Source organism: Lissotriton vulgaris, chromosome 12 (genome assembly GCF_964263255.1).
Source record: "Lissotriton vulgaris chromosome 12, aLisVul1.2, whole genome shotgun sequence".
Taxonomy (NCBI): Eukaryota; Metazoa; Chordata; class Amphibia; order Caudata; family Salamandridae; genus Lissotriton; species Lissotriton vulgaris.
The window spans coordinates 756,216,709-756,235,000 of NC_141700.1; the positions used below are offsets into that span (position 1 = coordinate 756,216,709).

The following is an 18,292-nucleotide window of genomic DNA, read 5'->3' on the forward strand; positions in this document are numbered from 1 at the left end:
AAGTAAGTTGTAGAGATGGAAGTATTGGCAGTGTCAGGATGAAGACACTCCTTAACTGATCTCTTACTTTTTACTAGAAGCAGAGGACTGGAAAACTCAGCACATCTCTGGACATCGCCGCCATCGGAGCAAGGTCAGGCACTTCCTCACGCACCGGAGACCTGCCAAGAGAGAAGAGGGAGGCCAATAAAGGGAAAAAGCAGCCATCAAAAAGTGAGTACCTGAGAGGCACTAACCCAACCTGTACCTATCACAGGGATGCGAGGAGCCAAGGAAATGTGCAACAATAGCAAATGCTGAGCGGAGCAAGAAGCTGAGGGAGAGTGGCTTTTAACCTTGTTTGGAATAAAGGTGAAAAATAAATGCTCTAGGGTGTCCTACTTTAGGGTTAGAATCCAAGCTGTGCATACTCAGTTTTCATCCTTCTGGATTGTAATTGGGATTGGATGGTTGGTATCCATGTTGGGTTGGGCTGGCAACAAAATGGAAGACATTGGTCAGAGTGGTGTAGGAGGGCATGAGATGTTGCTGCATGGAGTGTGTGCCCACATTAGTATGAGCGGGTCTCAGGAATAAGTAAGTGGTACTCAGATTGACTGGAGACAGTGCAGGGTCACAAACAATCAAACAATGTGCCTTTTCTACATCTGGCGAAAGATCAAAATGTGTTACCAGTGAGTAAGAGAGTAAAGGCCACTGACAATTGCGGATGTCATGGGAGCCTTCTTTATAGTCCTTCTTTCATTTCTATTGTATAGAAAGAAAGGATGGACTATGGCAAAGGCTGCATTGACACCTGATTTTCATTTGACATAGAGAAAAAAAAGAGAACCGTGTTATTGGCAAGGGAGCTTTCAATATAGATCGGCATTTCACATCTGGGAAAGTAAAACAATAAGACTCAGCCCAAGAGGCACCGATGAGAATCCTTCAAAACAAGGAAGGTCCCCTGTCACGTATACCAGGGAGGGGGATATTAAGTCAAGAAAGATTGGAAGTCCCTGTAGTAATCGTAGCAGACTAGGATCGCTGAAATAACTTTTTCTGGGGAAGGGTTTTTTTTTGTTTTGTTTTTTTTGTGTGTATGTAAGGTAGTGGGGGTATTACAAAACAAGCTCCATAGCTAAGACAAAGTAAGTAACTAAAGTACACTAAAGTAACTGGCAAATACAACTAAATTATAAAAACAATGTGCAAAATGTATTTACAGCCTCCCAGTTGGGTTACATTCTAAAACATAATACCAAACATTAAAAAGACCACCAAAAGTGGTAGCACAGTCTATACAATTACAGTCAAAGTATTAAAAAAGACTTTAACCCAACTGGGAGGCTGTGAATACATTTTGCACATTGTTTTTATAATTTAGTTGTATTTGCCAGTTACTTTAGTGTACTTTAGTTACTTACTTTGTCTTAGCTATGGAGCTTGTTTTGTAATACCCCCACTACCTTACATACACAAAAAAAAAACCCTTCCCCAGAAAAAGTTCTTTCAGCGATCCTAGTCTGCTACGATTACTACAGGGACTTCCAATCTTTCTTGACTGATGAGAATCTGCCAGGAGTTTCAAAAGACACAACAAGTGTGTTTTTATAATGACTTTTATGAATTTAAGTAATCGAATAAAGTGTTTTGACTGTCTGACACAACAAGGGGCAGAGGGAGGGGCGGGCAGGAGTCATAAGGAGCAATACACAGGGGAAGAAGGAGAGGGTAGGAGGAAGCACCGAGATAGAGGTGAAATTGGGAGGGACAAGAGCCACTCTAGGGACCTACAAGGAGCAGACACACAAGTAGGAAGTGCATTGAGAAGGTCTGTGATCTGTCACCTATTGCTGAAGTATCAGAAATGCAGTCAATGTGGACTCTGATTCTCATTTTGATTGTAATCCTGTTTCCCAGCTCATAGTTGACACCAATATTGAGTTGGCAGATTCTTTGCATAAAAATATGGAAATGTCTATAGGGGTCAGTAACAACATCAGCATTAACAGTGAGGGTGGAGGTCAAGACCTGTGACGTTCATCCTCTTCTCAGTTAATAGTTTGAGGTGCTGAAGTCCCACCAGATGTAGGGCTGGAAAGGGTGAACCTACATTTTCCAATTTAAAATCAAATGTTAGGCCTATTTGTGGTGTAGAAGTGATATCTCACCTTAAATCCTTAGGTATGGACGTCTCACTCTCTAACGCAGAGGGGGGCTCCTCTGACTTTTCAATGCTAAATCTGCTTACCTTGATGCAAACTACTTTCCAGAGGATGTTAAAATCTCTAGCTTGTGCAAACTCCAAAAATGCAAAGCAGATTCAAATATTCTAAGGCAATAAGCGTGTATTAAGTTTAAATTTCAAAAAAGGAGTCGTAATGAAGGAAGAGAGAAGAGAGTAAGACAGGAGAAAACAAGGGTTCAGAGATTGGTCGGTTCCCACCGAACACCTTTATTTCCCGCTGTGCTAGTTTGATCTATATGCATGAAGAACTATATGGCAAAAAATGGTTCTTTCAGGATTCAGTCTAGTCCAATGCTCAGTAAGGAGAAGGATAGCCACCCCTACTCCGACCAGAGGTAGAGAAGCACCTCAGGTTTCCAAGTAAGAAGCTGCATTGCCTGGAAATTATTATGGAGAGAAGGCTAGTAAAGCCTGTGTTGGTAGAAACAGAAGGATTTGCCACCAGAAATGTAGGAATAACATCCTAAGTCTAGGCAGCCGAAGTAGAAAATTACATATGCCTCCAAGAGAAGTTCCTCACATCAGTGCCCAATTAACAAGAAGTTGAGATGACCATCTGAAAAGACGGTGGGAGGAGGAGGTCCCGAAGAGATTGTATTTCAAACGTCAATCTATGTCAAAAAGGCAGTCAAAGTTGTGCCCCTTAAATTGTTCCAGACTTCTGACTATATTTATGACAATTCCTTCATTGAAGGAGATCTTGTTTATTTGACCTATGTATTGTGGAGTTTATTGTGGTAAAAGGGTATAAAGAAACTTTTGTTGATTTTGGTTCAAGATTGATTATGGATATGGATTATGATGAAAAAGGCTGAGTTGTTGCTGCATGGTACAGCGCTTTATTAGGGTCATGAACGCTCTGTATCAAAATCAAACAAGAATGTGAGTGTGTCTGGGAATTCCTTTATCCGTTACTAGCAGCCCGTCCCGACGTTGTCCGGGAATGAATTGCTGCCTGCCAGTAGTATATTGTTTTGTAGGATTTCGTTTTGATAGCATTTCTTATATGTGACAGGCATGTGAAACGCTCCGATTCACAGTGCACTGCTGATTCACTTAAGAGTGCGCGTTCAGTAGTGTGTGAACTCGAGTTTCCCTACTTTATTTTTCCTTGCAATATTATATAGCGCCAACTCGACAACATGGCATGAGCACAATTTACATTACAGAAGAACACATTCATTTGTGGTAGGCACGGGGAGATAAAGCGATTTGCCTGGAATCACAGGATGCCGAGATTCGAACGTAGCTCCCCAGCTCTAAAGTTCACATTTCTAGAACTTGTGGCGGGAGGTTTGTCTAAAAGTGTATGTCGGTGCTGGCCATTAATGAGAGAGACCTGTGCATTTTTCAAATGGGTGGTGAAAAAATATGAGTATGTTGCTGGAGATGTGGGCCGCCGTGCCACCAATGTACTTACCGGGGGAGTGTAAACACCCATTATTCCGCAACCTTCTTTCCGCATACCATCACTACTCATACTTTCATTACGAAAGTACCATGACTCCGCAATGCCATTATAACGCATGGCATTACATTTTATATGCTTTTACCACGCATACATTTACAACGAAATTCGTTGTAAATGCATGAATGGTAAAAGCATGTTTTTTTTATGTTTGGATAAGGTCAGTATGGGTATAAGTGTATATGCTTTGGGGTACTGAGGTATATGTTTTGGGGTGTTTGGGTATTTTAAGGGTTCAGATATAGTTTTGGGTTATGGGTTACAGGGGCAGTTTTAGGGTTTAGGGATAAGTATGGGTTTTTGGGTGCAGGGGTATTTTTAGGGTTCAGGGCTAGGTTTGGGTTTTGATGTATAGGGGTATTTTTAGGGTTGAGGGGTAGGTTTGGGTTTTGGGGTACAGGGGTATTTTAAGGGTTCAGGGCTAGGTTTGGGTTTTGGGGTACAGGGGTATTTTTAGGGTTCAGGGCTAGGTTTGGGGTACAGGGGTATTTTAGGGTTCAGGGGTAGGTTTGGGTTTAGGGGTACAGGGTTATTTTTAGGGTTCGGGGCTAGGTTTGGGTTTTGGGGTAGAGGGGTATTTTTAGGGTTTAGGAATAGGTTTGGGTTTTGGGGTACAGGGTATATTTATAGGGTTAAGATGGGTTAGTGTTTAAGGGTGTTGGGGTATTTTAAGGAGTAAGGGTGGGTTATGATTATGGGGTGCAGGGGTATTTAAAGGGAGCAGGGTGGGATTAGCACACGATATGAGACATGGCATGAAGGGCGGAATGTACCACACGCCCCCAGCTTTTGTCACGCCCCCAGCACACGCCCACAGCACAACGCAGACCTCGCCCACAAGGGACTACTTTGCTGGCACGGTTCTTTTACCTTTTAAATGTATATGGTGGGCGTCTGCATAGCCTATGTCCTTCTGCTGCAACTTCCCTTTCCAACGCTGTATTGGGTGTTGTGATTGGTGCTGTGGTTCCTGAGATTACCCGCCTCAAAGGTTTGGGCTCTCTCTTTATTATATTAGTATAGATCATGGAGGGCTGTCCTCTGCACAAGTCGAACTCCCTCATCTGGGAGTTAATCGGATGAGGAAGTCCCAAAAGAGGTAGAATGAATCCAATGTCTGTTAAAAACAATTTATCTGATGGTGTTAATGAATATGGCTATTACCAAGCACCTTTGCAACATACTTCTAACTTTAAATACATTGATTTGCAGAGACATGGAAGGTCTAATTTATGTTAGGAAAATGGGCATCCCGCTTCCTCAAAAAGTTTAATCTGGGACAGACGTAGGTTTTATGCTCTTTCCTCATCGCTTACTTTTAGCTCAATTCTGAATGATTATTCTCGATAGATTTTCAAGAAATCTGGTTGCGGGATTGTCCGTCAGTAGACGCTTTTGCTTGCCTTTCAAGAAGCGTGAATTCATCAAAATGTGGTCAATTTATCTTAGTATCAGTGCTCTATGGGAAAAAGTGGCATGGATAGAAAGAACATCTCATTGGTTGTTGGGAGGTTCAATAATATCCTTTGAGCTTCAGAGAACAAGCCACCTATTGATCTGCTTAAATGTCTATAATCCTCCAAACTGTACAATGTTTGAAGAAGAAGTGAATAAACGAGATACTGATGTGTTCAATCTGTAAAGCGGTTTCTTTTGGCTCTGTTTGTGGTTACAGGGGATTCTAATTTAAGAATGCCTCTCTCTAGTGTTTATGATGAATTCGAAGAGCTAAAGGATTGTTATAAGATCCCAATGGTCACTCATCACCACAATCATTGCTCTGGTAGAAGTAAACAGTTTTTTTTCAATTTTAGCCCAACATAATCTTACTAATCCAAATGGGCGCTTTAAAGGCGGGTGTCCAGCAGTTGCAACACTCAGGCATGGGAGCTCTAGATTGAGGATATATTTACGTTTCATGAGCAGTTTTTAATGTGATCGATTTAGGTTTATGCGACCATCAGATTGAAATTTGTTTTATTGTTGCATCAAAGTATACAGGTACAGTGTAAATGATCTGCTGACGTGGCCTCAACATTCAGCCCCGAACAGCCAAGCGTGCAACGTTTTCTTGTTTTTATACAACTGGTGCAAATATACATTTCCTTGAATAATCAGTGTAGATCGTACAAACATGTCCGCAGGCCGGGAAACAGTGAATCTGCATCGCCAATAGGGCGATGGATAATAGCAGGTATGTAGGATCCCGCCTCGAGAGCGTAGGATCGAGGTCTGTACTGTCCATACAGTGGTGGCACCTGAGAACGGGGGGGACAAAACTGTGGGAGAGAAGCGTGTGGGCGCTAGCAGGGTCTAAGCAGGGGGATACTGGCGACGGGCGTCAGGGGGGGGGCCACGGAGCCAGTCGGTCTGCGCTCCAAGAGAGGGGGGGAAGAGGAATGGGCAGGGGGTGAATACCCCCCGTGTATGCGGGCATCGAGGTGGGTGGCATGACATATGAGAGTTCGATCAGGATGTGGGGGGTACCGGGAGACGGTCCCGGGATGGTTGATACCATGTAGAGGCTACTGGTTCTCTCGGGCGGGGGGGGGGAGGAGTGGGCGGGTCTTCTGTATGTGTGGACTGTCGGAAGCTGTGGAGGAGCATGGCCCATTCCATGGATAAGGGAATTTTACGCGCCCCCCTGGCTTCTTCCTATCTAAGGGCATCCTCTTCCGCCGCCGCCCATTTACCGACCGCGCCCGTCCATGCCGCTGCAGAGGGACCCTCCGGGGAACGCCAGCGCATGGCTATACATCTGTTTGCCAACAGGAGTGCTAAGGACACGAAGCGTCTGTGCACCGGGTCTCGCTTAGGAACATGAAAGATGCCTAGTGCGCTGGACTCCCAGGTGGCTAGTGTAGTGAGACCTGTAAGTTCCGCCAGAGTGTCGTGTACCGCCCGCCAAAAGGGGTGAAGGTTGGGACAACTCCAGAACATGTGCCGAAAATCTGCCGTAGGGGAACAGCATCTGGGGCAAAGGAATGGAGTGGAGGGATAGAACTTCTGCAGTTGCGCTGGGGTGAGGTATGCCCTGTGAAGGATATAGTATTGGATGTTCTTGAAGCGGGCGTTCCTAGAGACGCGTTTTGGGGCCTCAAGTGCTTTAGTCCATTGAGAGTCGTGTAGTGCGCGACCTATGTCCTCCTCCCATGTGGCTCGCAAAGTCGTAAGGGGAGCGTGTGAGAGTTCCCGGATGGATTTATATAACCAGGTGATTAAGTGGCGTCCCACCCCCATATGTAGGATTGTATGTATTACTGGATGCGTGTCTGGCTCGCCAGTGCAGAGATTAAAATGGGGCCGGTATCCATCAAGTAGCTGTCTATATCTGAGGAATTGGCCTGGGGGGAGTCCGTATTCAGTGATCAGGCGGTCAAGCGATTTTAGCTGGCCTTCCTCGAAGAGCGATTCCAGATCCGTGATGCCACAGAGTGACCATTCGGTGAACAGTGGAGCGGTGAAGTAGGAGTCCTGCCTGGGGCTGCCTATCAGTGGTAGTAGCGGGGAGTACGGAGGTCTACTGGGGGACAACCGGTGGATCCGCATCATGCACCGGCGCTATCGCCACTTGAAGGGGGTATGTGCGCCGTGGCTTGGTGCCCGGGAGGAGGAGACAGGTGAGTTCTGGGGTTGCGATTCTGCCGGCCGAAGTGACAGTCTCCTGAGGGTATCGGTCCGCCGTCCAGTAAGATAGCCATTGGAGTTGTGTCGCGAGGAAATATGCCTCGAAGGATGGAGCTCCGAGTCCTCCCTGCGTCGTGGGAAGTTGGAGGGTTTTCAGGGCGACCCTGTGTCGGCCCTCGCCCCAGATAAGGGTCGTAAAGGAGTCGGGGTAGCATCACCATTTTAGCGAGGGCTATCCGTCCTATCGGGGCTAGCGGGAGTTTATTCCAGAAGGCGACAGTCGGGCGCAGACTAGCAAGCACTGCGCGGTGATTACCCTCAAACATGGCTGCTGGAGAATGGTACAAGCTGACACCGAGGTACGTTTATGCGACCATCAGGCTATGGAAACAGCACTTTTGAATTTTGAGCATGATGATGGACATCTCGGTTTTGCAGTATTTTATAATCATAGGATTAGGGCGTACATTACAGACCTTAAAGAACTTTCAAAGATTAAAATAGATTATAACCTGCTAACTAAGAGTCTCAATATAGAATAGTATAATTCTTTGACTGATATTGTGGGCTTCTATTCTTAATCCTTTTTTCAAATTGGTGTCAGTGTCAGGATTAATCCCTAATCTTGAAGGGGGGCAATCATAAAGCCAATCCACAAGAAGAGCCTAAGTTCTAGCCTTGCACATTATAGAATAAGATCCCTCCTGGGCATATTCTCTAAGATCTGTGCCCAAACCCTGTTGAGATAACTTGAGGTATTTGTATTTGGAGCAGGAATTATCCCAATAGAGGAAGGGGGTTTCAGACAAAATCATTCTACAATTCTTGTGTCTATCGGTTTGGCTTTTTTCTTCTCCCCCATCTTGCTGCACATCGGCTCCTGTAAATCACCAGTCTCCACTTATTTTCTCTTCCCCTTCTCACTCTCTCTGCACACTTCTTGCGACCACCTATGCCACTAAACTGCCTCATCCTGATTTTACTACTCCAGATCAAGCACTCTTAAACTATAGTGCCCACCAGTATGGATGACTTGTGACTCCTATACCTTGTAGTCCTCTTTCTCATGTAAAATTTCTTATACACTGATTTACACGTGTGGTTCATTGTCTATGTGTAACGTGTGTGTAATGTAAAGTGCTCTGAGACCCAACACTGGTATGAGTAGCACTATAAAACAAAAGAAAAGAATGTGAGAGAGCGTGGTTATGGAGACTTAAGGGCCACTGTTAAAGGGTGGTAGTGAGAGAATTCATGGAGAAGGAGGTCACGGGGGGGCGCCACAAACATTGTCGCACGGGACACCACCAGCTATAAATCCGGCCCAGAGTGTCGAAGTACTGATGGCCGAATGCGCCTGCTCTCGCATCCCTCCGATCTTCCCAGTTAAGCGCGACGGCACTCCAACCAGGCATGCTGCACGTTGCTGTGACCCAACCATCTTACCTTGTCACTGCCATACTGACTAAAAGGTTTTGCGCAAGGTGGCGAGCAGGCCCATACTGTCATCGCCACGCCCACAGCAGGGCACTGGGCCGGAATGGTGCCACCTATGCCACCTACCAATAAGCCTGGCACCAGTAAGTCTTTCCACCCAGCCTCCTTCAAGAGGCGAGGTGCTTCCCTCATCATTCTGTTGTCTACCATCCAGACAGCTGAAATCACCTAGCCGCTAAGCACCTTTGAAGTGAACCTGCCTATACAGCCAGCCCCTCTGTCACCTTTCCCCAAAAGCCCAAACAGCCAAAGTACATGCATGCCCCCACCCTGCCCCTGCCCACCAAACCAGCCAATCTCATACGATCGTCTCCTGGACAGCACCAGCCGCCCAAATAGCCCTGGGGGGTCATAAGGCCTCAGATCCGCTGCCACCCAAGCCCTGATTCCCCCTTCTCTTTTTTCTGTTAGGGTCATACTACTCACTCTCCAGTCTAGCAGACATCCCTCACTTCACCCTCCACTGCCCACACTGGACAGTCTAATGTGCTAATTCTTAGACTCCAGAGGACACGCTTATTGCCAACTAAAGTAGCTGATATTTCAGAAAGAGTGTGGTAAAGTACTGGAAGTCTAGGGTCAAATTAAGGTCACATTTCCCAATTGCACATTCTGCACTTAAGCTACTGAATGAATATTTCAACTTGCTATGAAAACCACGAAAATAATAACAAATGACACTTTATTCTGGAGCCGTTATGACCATAACATCAAGTCAGTAGCTATTTGTTTAAACTTCTGACCATTTGCACTCATTTGTTTTTATCCCTTTGGAAGTGGACGGCTCCAGAATAAAGTGTCATTTGCGTTCACTCTCCAATTTCAAAGAGCACTTTTCTTCTTTTTTCACTATTGAATAGTGCATGAGGCAGTCCCAACAGGCCGTGCATGAGGCAGTCCCAACAGGCCGTGCATGAGGCAGTCCCAACAGGCCGTGCAAGAGGCAGTCCCAATAGGCCGTGCAAGAGGCAGTCCCAACAGGCCGTGCATGAGGCAGTCCCAACAGGCCGTGCATGAGGCAGTCCCAACAGGCTGTGCATGACGCAGTCCCAACAGGCCATGCAAGAGGCAGTCCCAATAGGCCATGCAAGAGGCAGTCTAAAGAGGCAGTGCATGAGGCAGTCCCAACAGGCCGTGCATGAGGCAGTCCCAACAGGCCGTGCAAGAGGCAGTCCCAACAGGCCGTGCAAGAGGCAGTCCCAACAGGCTGTGCATGACGCAGTCCCAACAGGCCATGCAAGAGGCAGTCCCAATAGGCCATGCAAGAGGCAGTCTAAAGAGGCAGTGCATGAGGCAGTCCCAACAGGCCGTGCATGAGGCAGTCCCAATAGGCCGTGCATGAGGGGGTCCCAACAGGCCGTGCATGAGGCAGTCCCAACAGGCCGTGCATGAGGCAGTCCCGACAGGACTTGCAAGAGGCAGTCTAAAGAGGCAGTGCATGAGGCAGTCCCAACAGGCCGTGCATGAGGCAGTCCCAACAGGCCGTGCATGAGGGGGTCCCAACAGGCCGTGCATGAGGCAGTCCCAACAGGCCATGCATGAGGCAGTCCCAACAGGCCGTGCATGAGGGGGTCCCAACAGGCCGTGCATGAGGCAGTCCCAACAGGTCTTGCAAGAAGCGGTCCCAACAGGCCGTGCATGAGGCAGTCTAAACAGGCCCTGCAAGAGGCAGTCTAAACAGGATGTGCATGAGGGGGTCCCAACAGGCCGTGCATGAGGCAGTTCCAACTGGCCGTGCATGAGGGGGTCCCAACAGGCCGTGCATGAGGCAGTCCCAACAGGCCGTGCATGAGGCAGTCCCAACAGGCCGTGCATGAGGCAGTCCCAACAGGCCGTGCATGAGGGGGTCCCAACAGGCCGTGCATGAGGGGGTCCCAACAGGCCGTGCATGAGGCAGTCCCAACAGGCCATGCATGAGGCAGTCCCAACAGGCCGTGCATGAGGGGGTCCCAACAGGCCGTGCATGAGGCAGTCCCAACAGGCCTTGCAAGAAGCGGTCCCAACAGGCCGTGCATGAGGCAGTCTAAACAGGCCCTGCAAGAGGCAGTCTAAACAGGATGTGCATGAGGGGGTCCCAACAGGCCGTGCATGAGGCAGTTCCAACTGGCCGTGCATGAGGGGGTCCCAACAGGCCGTGCATGAGGCAGTCCCAACAGGCCGTGCATGAGGCAGTCCCAACAGGCCGTGCATGAGGCAGTCCCAACAGGCCGTGCAAGAGGCAGTCCCAACAGGCCTTGCAAGAGGCAGTCCCAACAGGCTGTGCATGAGGCAGTCCCAACAGGCCATGCAAGAGGCAGTCCCAACCGGCCTTGCAAGAGACAGTCCCAACAGGCCTTGCAAGAGGCAGTCCCAACAGGCTGTGCATGAGGCAGTCCCAACAGGCCATGCAAGAGGTAGTCCCAATAGGCAATGCAAGAGGCAGTCTAAAGAGGCAGTGCATGAGGCAGTCCCAACAGGCCGTGCATGAGGCAGTCCCAACAGGCCGTGCATGAGGCAGTCCCAACAGGCCATGCAAGAGGCAGTCCCAACAGGCCTTGCAAGAGGCAGTCCCAACAGGCTGTGCATGAGGCAGTCCCAACAGGCCATGCAAGAGGCAGTCTCAACCGGCCATGCAAGAAGCAGTCCCAACAGGCCTTGCAAGAGGCAGTCCCAACAGGCCGTGCAAGAGGCAGTCCCAACTGGCTGTGCAAGAGGCAGTCTAAACAGGCCCTGCAAGAGGCAGTCTAAACAGGCTGTGCATGAGGCAGTCCTAACAGGCCGTACATGAGGCAGTCCCAACAGGCCGTGCATGAGGCAGTCCCAACAGGCCGTGCATGAGGCAGTCCCAACCAGCTGTGCATGAGGCAGTCCCAACAGGCAGTGCATGAGGCAGTCCCAACAGGCAGTGCATGAGGCAGTCCCAACAGGCCGTGCATGAGGCAGTCTAAACAGGCAGTGCATGAGGCAGTCCCAACAGGCTGTGCATGAGGCAGTCCCAACAGGCCATGCAAGAGGCAGTCCCAACAGGCCGTGCATGAGGCAGTCCCAACAGCTGTGCATGAGGCAGTCCCAACAGGCCATGCACGAGGCAGTCCCAACAGGCCGTGCATGAGGCAGTCCCAACAGGCCGTGCATGAGGCAGTCCCAACAGGCCGTGCATGAGGCAGTCCCAACAGGCCGTGCATGAGGCAGTCCCAACAGGCTGTGCATGAGGCAGTCCCAACAGGCTGTGCATGAGGCAGTCCCAACAGGCCATGCAAGAGGCAATCTAAACAGGTCGTGCAAGAGACAGTCCCAACAGGCAGTGCTAGAGGCAGTCCCAACAGGCCATGCAAGAGGCAGTCCCAACAGGCCGTGCATGAGGCAGTCCCAACAGGCTGTGCATGAGGAAGTCCCAACAGGCTGTGCATGAGGCAGTCCCAACAGGCCATGCAAGAGGCAGTCCCAACAGGCCGTGCATCAGGCAGTCCCAACAGGCCGTGCATGAGGCAGTCCCAAGGCAGTCCCAACAGGCCATGCAAGAGGCAGTCCCAACAAGCCGTGCATCAGGCAGTCCCAACAGGCCGTGCATGAGGCAGTCCCAACAGGCTGTGCATGAGGCAGTCCCAACAGGCTGTGCACGAGGCAGTCCCAACAGGCCATGCAAGAGGCAGTCCCAACAGGCCGTGCATGAGGCAGTCCCAACAGGCCGTGCATGAGGCAGTCCCAACAGGCTGTGCATGAGGCAGTCCCAACAGGCCGTGCATGAGGCAGTCCCAACAGGCCATGCAAGAGGCAGTCCCAACAGGCCTTGCAAGAGGCAGTCCCAACAGGCCGTGCATGAGGCAGTCCCAACAGGCCGTGTAAGAGGCAGTCCCAACAGGCCGTGCATGAGGCAGTCCCAACAGGCCGTGCATGAGGCAGTCTAAACAGGTCGTGCAAGAGACAGTCCCAACAGGCTGTGCATGAGGCAGTCCCAACAGGCCGTGCATGAGGCAGTCCCAACAGGCCATGCAAGAGGCAGTCCCAACAGGCCGTGCATGAGGCAGTCCCAACAGGCCGTGCATGAGGCAGTCCCAACAGGTCGTGCTAGAGGCAGTCCCAACAGGCCATGCAAGAGGCAGTCCCAACAGGCCGTGCATGAGGCAGTCCCAACAGGCCTTGCAAGAGGCAGTCCCAACAAGCTGTGCATGAGGCAGTCTAAAGAGGCAGTGCATGAGGCAGTCCCAACAGGCCGTGCATGAGGCAGTCCCAACAGGCCGTGCATGAGGCAGTCCCGACAGGCCTTGCAAGAGGCAGTCCCGACAGGCCGTGCATGAGGCAGTCCCAACAGGCCGTGCATGAGGCAGTCCCAACAGGCCCTGCATGAGGCAGTTCCAACAGGCCGTGCATGAGGCAGTCCCAACAGGTCATGCAAGAGGGGGTCCCGCATGAGGCAGTCCCAACAGGCCGTGCATGAGGCAGTCCCAACAGGCCGTGCATGAGGCAGTCCCAACAGGTCGTGCAAGAGGGGGTCCCAACAGGCCGTTCATGAGGCTGTCCCAACAGGCTGTGCAAGAGGCAGTCTAAACAGGCCGTGCAAGAGGCAGTCCCAACAGGCCATGCAAGAGGCAGTCCCAACAGGCTGTGCATGACGCAGTCCCAACAGGCCGTGCAAGAGGCAGTCCCAACAGGCCGTGCATGAGGCAGTCCCAACAGGTCGTGCAAGAGGCAGTCCCAACAGGTCGTGCAAGAGGCGGTCCCAACAGGCCGTGCATGAGGCAGCCCCAACAGGCCGTGCATGAGGCAGTCCCAACAGGCCATACAAGAGGCAGCCCCAACAGGTCGTTCAAGAGGGAGTCTAACAGGCCGTGCAAGTGGCAGTCCCAACAGGCCGTGCAAGAGGGAGTGTAAACAGGCCGTGCATGAGGCAGTCCCAACAGGCCGTGCATGAGGCAGTCCCGACAGGACTTGCAAGAGGCAGTCCCAACAGGCCGTGCATGAGGCAGTCCTAACAGGCCATGCAAGAGGGGGTCCCAACAGGCCATGCAAGAATGAGTCTAAACAGGCCGTGCAAGAGACAGTCCCAACAGGCGTGCATGAGGCAGTCCCAACAGGCCGTGCATGAGGCAGTCCCAACAGGCAGTGCAAGAGACAGTCCCAACAGGCGTGCATGAGGCAGTCCCAACAGGCGTGCATGAGGGGGTCCCAACAGGCCGTGCAAGAGGCAGTCCCAACAGGCCGTGCATGAGGCAGTCCCAACAGGCCGTGCATGAGGCAGTCCCAACAGGTCGTGCAAGAGGCAGTCCCAACAGGTCGTGCAAGAGGCGGTCCCAACAGGCCGTGCATGAGGCAGTCCCAACAGGCCGTGCATGAGGCAGTCCCAACAGGCCATGCAAGAGGCAGCCCCAACAGGTCGTGCAAGAGGGAGTCTCAACAGGCCGTGCAAGTGGCAGTCCCAACAGGCCATGCATCAGGCAGTCCCAACAGGTCGTGCAAGAGGGAGTGTAAACAGGCCGTGCATGAGGCAGTCCCAACAGGCCGTGCATGAGGCAGTCCCGACAGGCCTTGCAAGAGGCAGTCCCAACAGGCCGTGCATGAGGCAGTCCTAACAGGCCATGCAAGAGGGGGTCCCAACAGGCCGTGCATGAGGCAGTCCCAACAGGCCTTGCAAGAGGCAGTCCCAACAGGCCGTGCATGAGGCAGTCCTAACAGGCCATGCAAGAGGGGGTCCCAACAGGCCGTGCATGAGGCAGTCCCAACAGGCCGTGCATGAGGCAGTCCTAACAGGCCATGCAAGAGGGGGTCCCAACAGGCCGTGCATGAGGCAGTCCCAACAGGCCGTGCATGAGGCAGTCCCAACAGGCCGTGCATGAGGGGGTCCCAACAGGCCGTGCAAGAGGCAGTCCCAACAGGCTATGCAAGAGGCAGTCCCTACAGGCCTTGCAAGAGGGGGTCCCAACAGGCCATGCAAGAATGAGTCTAAACAGGCCGTGCATGAGGCAGTCCCAACAGGCAGTGCAAGAGACAGTCCCAACAGGCGTGGATGAGGCAGTCCCAACAGGCGTGCATGAGGGGGTCCCAACAGGCCGTGCAAGAGGCAGTCCCAACCAGCTGTGCATGGTAGAGCAAAGCCTGACTTTGACAGAGAGACCTCCAGGCCTTGCCAGTCCCAGCCGAGTGGCATCAGCTTTCTTCTTGCTCTGACCCTCCGCCCGCGCCCTCACTCTGTGCAGCCTCAGCACCACCTGCTCTGCCACTGTCCTTCTGTTGGCATTAGCTGCATATCAGGTGGGACACTGTGCCTGGAAGGCGTTTTACTAGCAACACAGGCACTAGGAAACAGCTGCCTCAACACTCACGCAGTGTGTTTACTTATTTATTTATGTGACTTTTTCTAGAACCAGACAGCTAACAAGGTATCAGAGCGCTTTACAATCGTTAAGCACAAAATATAGAATGTAGAGTGTGTAAAATATAAAAGACAATATTACCTATATACAAATCAGAGAGGTTTTTTCGGGGCGAGTCGGTGGCCTGGCTCACCGCAGAGGGTGATGAGTGGTTCATGGTTAGAGGTGTTTATTCGAGTTCTTCTTGAATGAGGTGTGATAGGGGCTGGTTCTTGTTGCCACTGGAATGGATTCCAGCTTTTAGGAGCACTGTCAGCAGTGGGATGTCAGTGCAGAACAGTGAGAGGGTGGCATTCCACTCGAGCCGGAAGTAAACATTCTAAAGAGGCCCTCAACATAGCAGGTTAAATCACCTGCTGGGTCCAGGGCAGGTACATTGTTTCTCAAGAAGAACCCAGCGTTAATAAAAGTTTGAAGACCACGGCCCTCTTGCCACTGTGCACTCTCCGATCACGACTAGCCCGTAGCGAATATCGAGTGCACCCTGGCTGCAAGCTTCTGTGTAGCCGGTGACCTGCCCGGCCCACCACCACAATAGTTATCTGGCAAGAGAAGAAAGTGTAACTGGAAGGGCGGCGGGAAAAGCCTGCAGAGCAGGAGGGAATCGCTGAATTTATGCGGTTTTGGCATCAACCCCGCTCGAGAATTGTCCACTTTCATTTCCCAGGCGGCGGGATCGAAACAGAAACTTGGCGGTCTGCTCTGCGGTCTTGACTTAGATCAGGCAGTTTTGCTGTAGCAGCGGTGTATGTCACAGCCTGCTCTGGTGCTCTCGAGCCGGCACTGCCCCCAAGCCCCAAGCCCATCCTAGCGCCTAGAGGTGGCCGTGCCTCAGGGAGCTGGGCCGCAAAGGGCATCTTTGGAAAGGCAGCTTCATTTTATGCAGGAGATTCTCGACAAAAGAGGCACACCCCTCAAAGATGTTAAACAATCACAGACAAGTTTCGACCTCTCTGTTGCAGTTCGTCATATCCCAACTATACGCTCTCATCGTCGCCTGGACTGACCTTGAGTAGATCAAATCTGATCGGATGCTGCCATTATGGCAGAATAACGATGGATTAAACCCAGATATGTGACTGGGGGTGAATGTTTTGACATTGTGCTACATTCCGTCCATCAATTGTTGTTTTTGCATTTGTCACCCCGAGTGGGACAGGTATGCTCAGTCGTGGGTCTCTTGCTCGCTGTGCCACTGGAGTCAAGCTATCCTGGCTGAAGACGGCTGATAGCCAGAAACACGTCCCAGGATGCTTGTTTCCGGTCCAGGGAAGACATGGCTTGGCAGTTCGGGCTGAACTGTTCCCATCAGACACAGGGTCAAGACTGATTTGCATATGGCCATGTCTGAACTGGGGTGGTGTGGTGAGCAAAATAACAATGGATTAAACCCAGATCTGTGACTGGGGGTGAATGTTTTGCCATTGTGCAACATTCCTTCCATCAATTGTTCTTTTTGCATTATGTAGAGCAATGCGGCCTCTTGGCGTCTGCCCCCTAAGATGAATCCGGCTGGAGGCGGAGAGTGTGTTGTGTCCCACATTTGTGCTCTGGAGACGCAAGGTTAGTGCCTCTAACAGCGCGGGACGTGCTGACGTCGTTCAAGGAACGCGTACACACTCTCTTCCATATCTTTCAAGCACTGATACCAAGTTAGCTTAGTTGGTTCAGGTGCCTAACCTCCCTGTGGGAGCTGCTGTATGAAGGTGACATCAATGTTCTGAGAACTGAGAATGCAGCAAGCCTTCTAAGAAAGGGCCATTTCACAAGGTGAACGCTCCTGGAAGGCCTTAAGTTTCGCTGTGCTGATTATTGAATAAAACAAAGGCATAGAAGCTGACCTCCTGCCCTTCCTTTCTACTATACTAGAGCATAAACTTGACTCCCGGTTTTCCGTTTTTACCGATTTTCACACGAAAATGCAAACAGAAAAGAATCTGTTTTCCTGTTTGTATTTATATTAAAAGATGGAAAAAGGAGAACATAGCCAAGTGCTCCAGGGTTTGACCACAGGTGCAAGTCAGGTGTCTGCCCCAACCACAAGAAGAAGGCCAGGCATGCTGCCAGCATACCATTGAGGTAGGATTGAGGGTCTTTAACAGATGGTCAGGAGTGTGACCTTTGGGGACAAAGAGAATATCTCCCCCTAGGTAGCCCCATCCTCATTGAAGAAAGGTCCCAGGAAATGAATGTTCAGGTGGCCCTTGCACAGGTCTAGCTCCACGACTAACCCAGTGTGTTCAAAGCTTTGAGGATTAATGTGTCCTGAATTTCACACTAATCATTGCAACTATGTTCTTCTTTGACATGTTAGGTGAGTGACCCATCGTCAAGAGTCACAGGCAATGTTCATAACACTGGCTCAACTAATCATGGGCAAGAGTACAGGGTAGGTAGGAAGAAGCAGAGGCGTCACTTGGTCACTAAGATTAGGGGGGGGTTCGAGCTTCAGATTTTATAACAATTGTACGGTCATGTAACGTTAAAATACATTAGACGACATGCAGGGTGTACGAAAATGGCTTACGGGGCAGTGGAAAGGGAGACAAATGCAAACTTCTACTAAGTGAGAGTAAACACAGTATTTTGTAAAATAACCAGCATTTTTGAAGACTTTCAAAACAGAGAGTGTGTTTGCCTTTCTCTCTGTGTGTATGTAAGAATTCCTGTTGACTCCTCACCATACCTGACTGAAAGCACCTGTACCCAACTTTTTACCAGTAAATACATATATTAGGGGACGTAACACCCCAAACTCCCCCCTGAACCTATGCCCCTGTGAAGAAGGCTGGTTTGCTCATCTGTCACATGTGCACAGAGAAAGCTCAGCAAGATACCTCTTTGGAACTCAGCCTCAATATTCCAAAAGTTCCAGGCGTTCAGCCTAGGAGCAGCTACTACTGTTTGCGGCATCAGGCAGGCGAGGCTTCCAGAGCAGTGGAAGAGGAGCAGCTCCACTGCCAACCCACCAGCGTTCCTCCGCCAACAATGCCCATAGCGATGGAGGTGATAAGAGGTCAGGTGGGACCATTCGAGTCATTAAGCCTCAGCCTTGGAGCATGGGGAACCAGGCAACGATAGAGATCAACCCAAATGCACATCCTCCATCTACCACCG

General features: G+C 50.6%; 1 protein-coding gene across 2 annotated transcripts in view; it reads left to right on the forward strand.

Annotated features, from left to right (window-relative positions):
* The window catches only part of TNFSF13 (TNF superfamily member 13), a 129,660-nt gene that overhangs the window by 45,891 nt on the left and 65,477 nt on the right, over positions 1 to 18,292 (forward strand). Inside the window, exon 2 of one of the 2 annotated variants that reach the window (XM_086946058.1) lies at positions 78 to 213. In XM_086946058.1, the coding sequence (XP_086802184.1) occupies positions 78 to 213 (136 nt within the window). The remainder of the gene's footprint in view (positions 1 to 77; positions 214 to 18,292) is intronic. The other variant, XM_086946057.1, reaches the window with a different exon arrangement.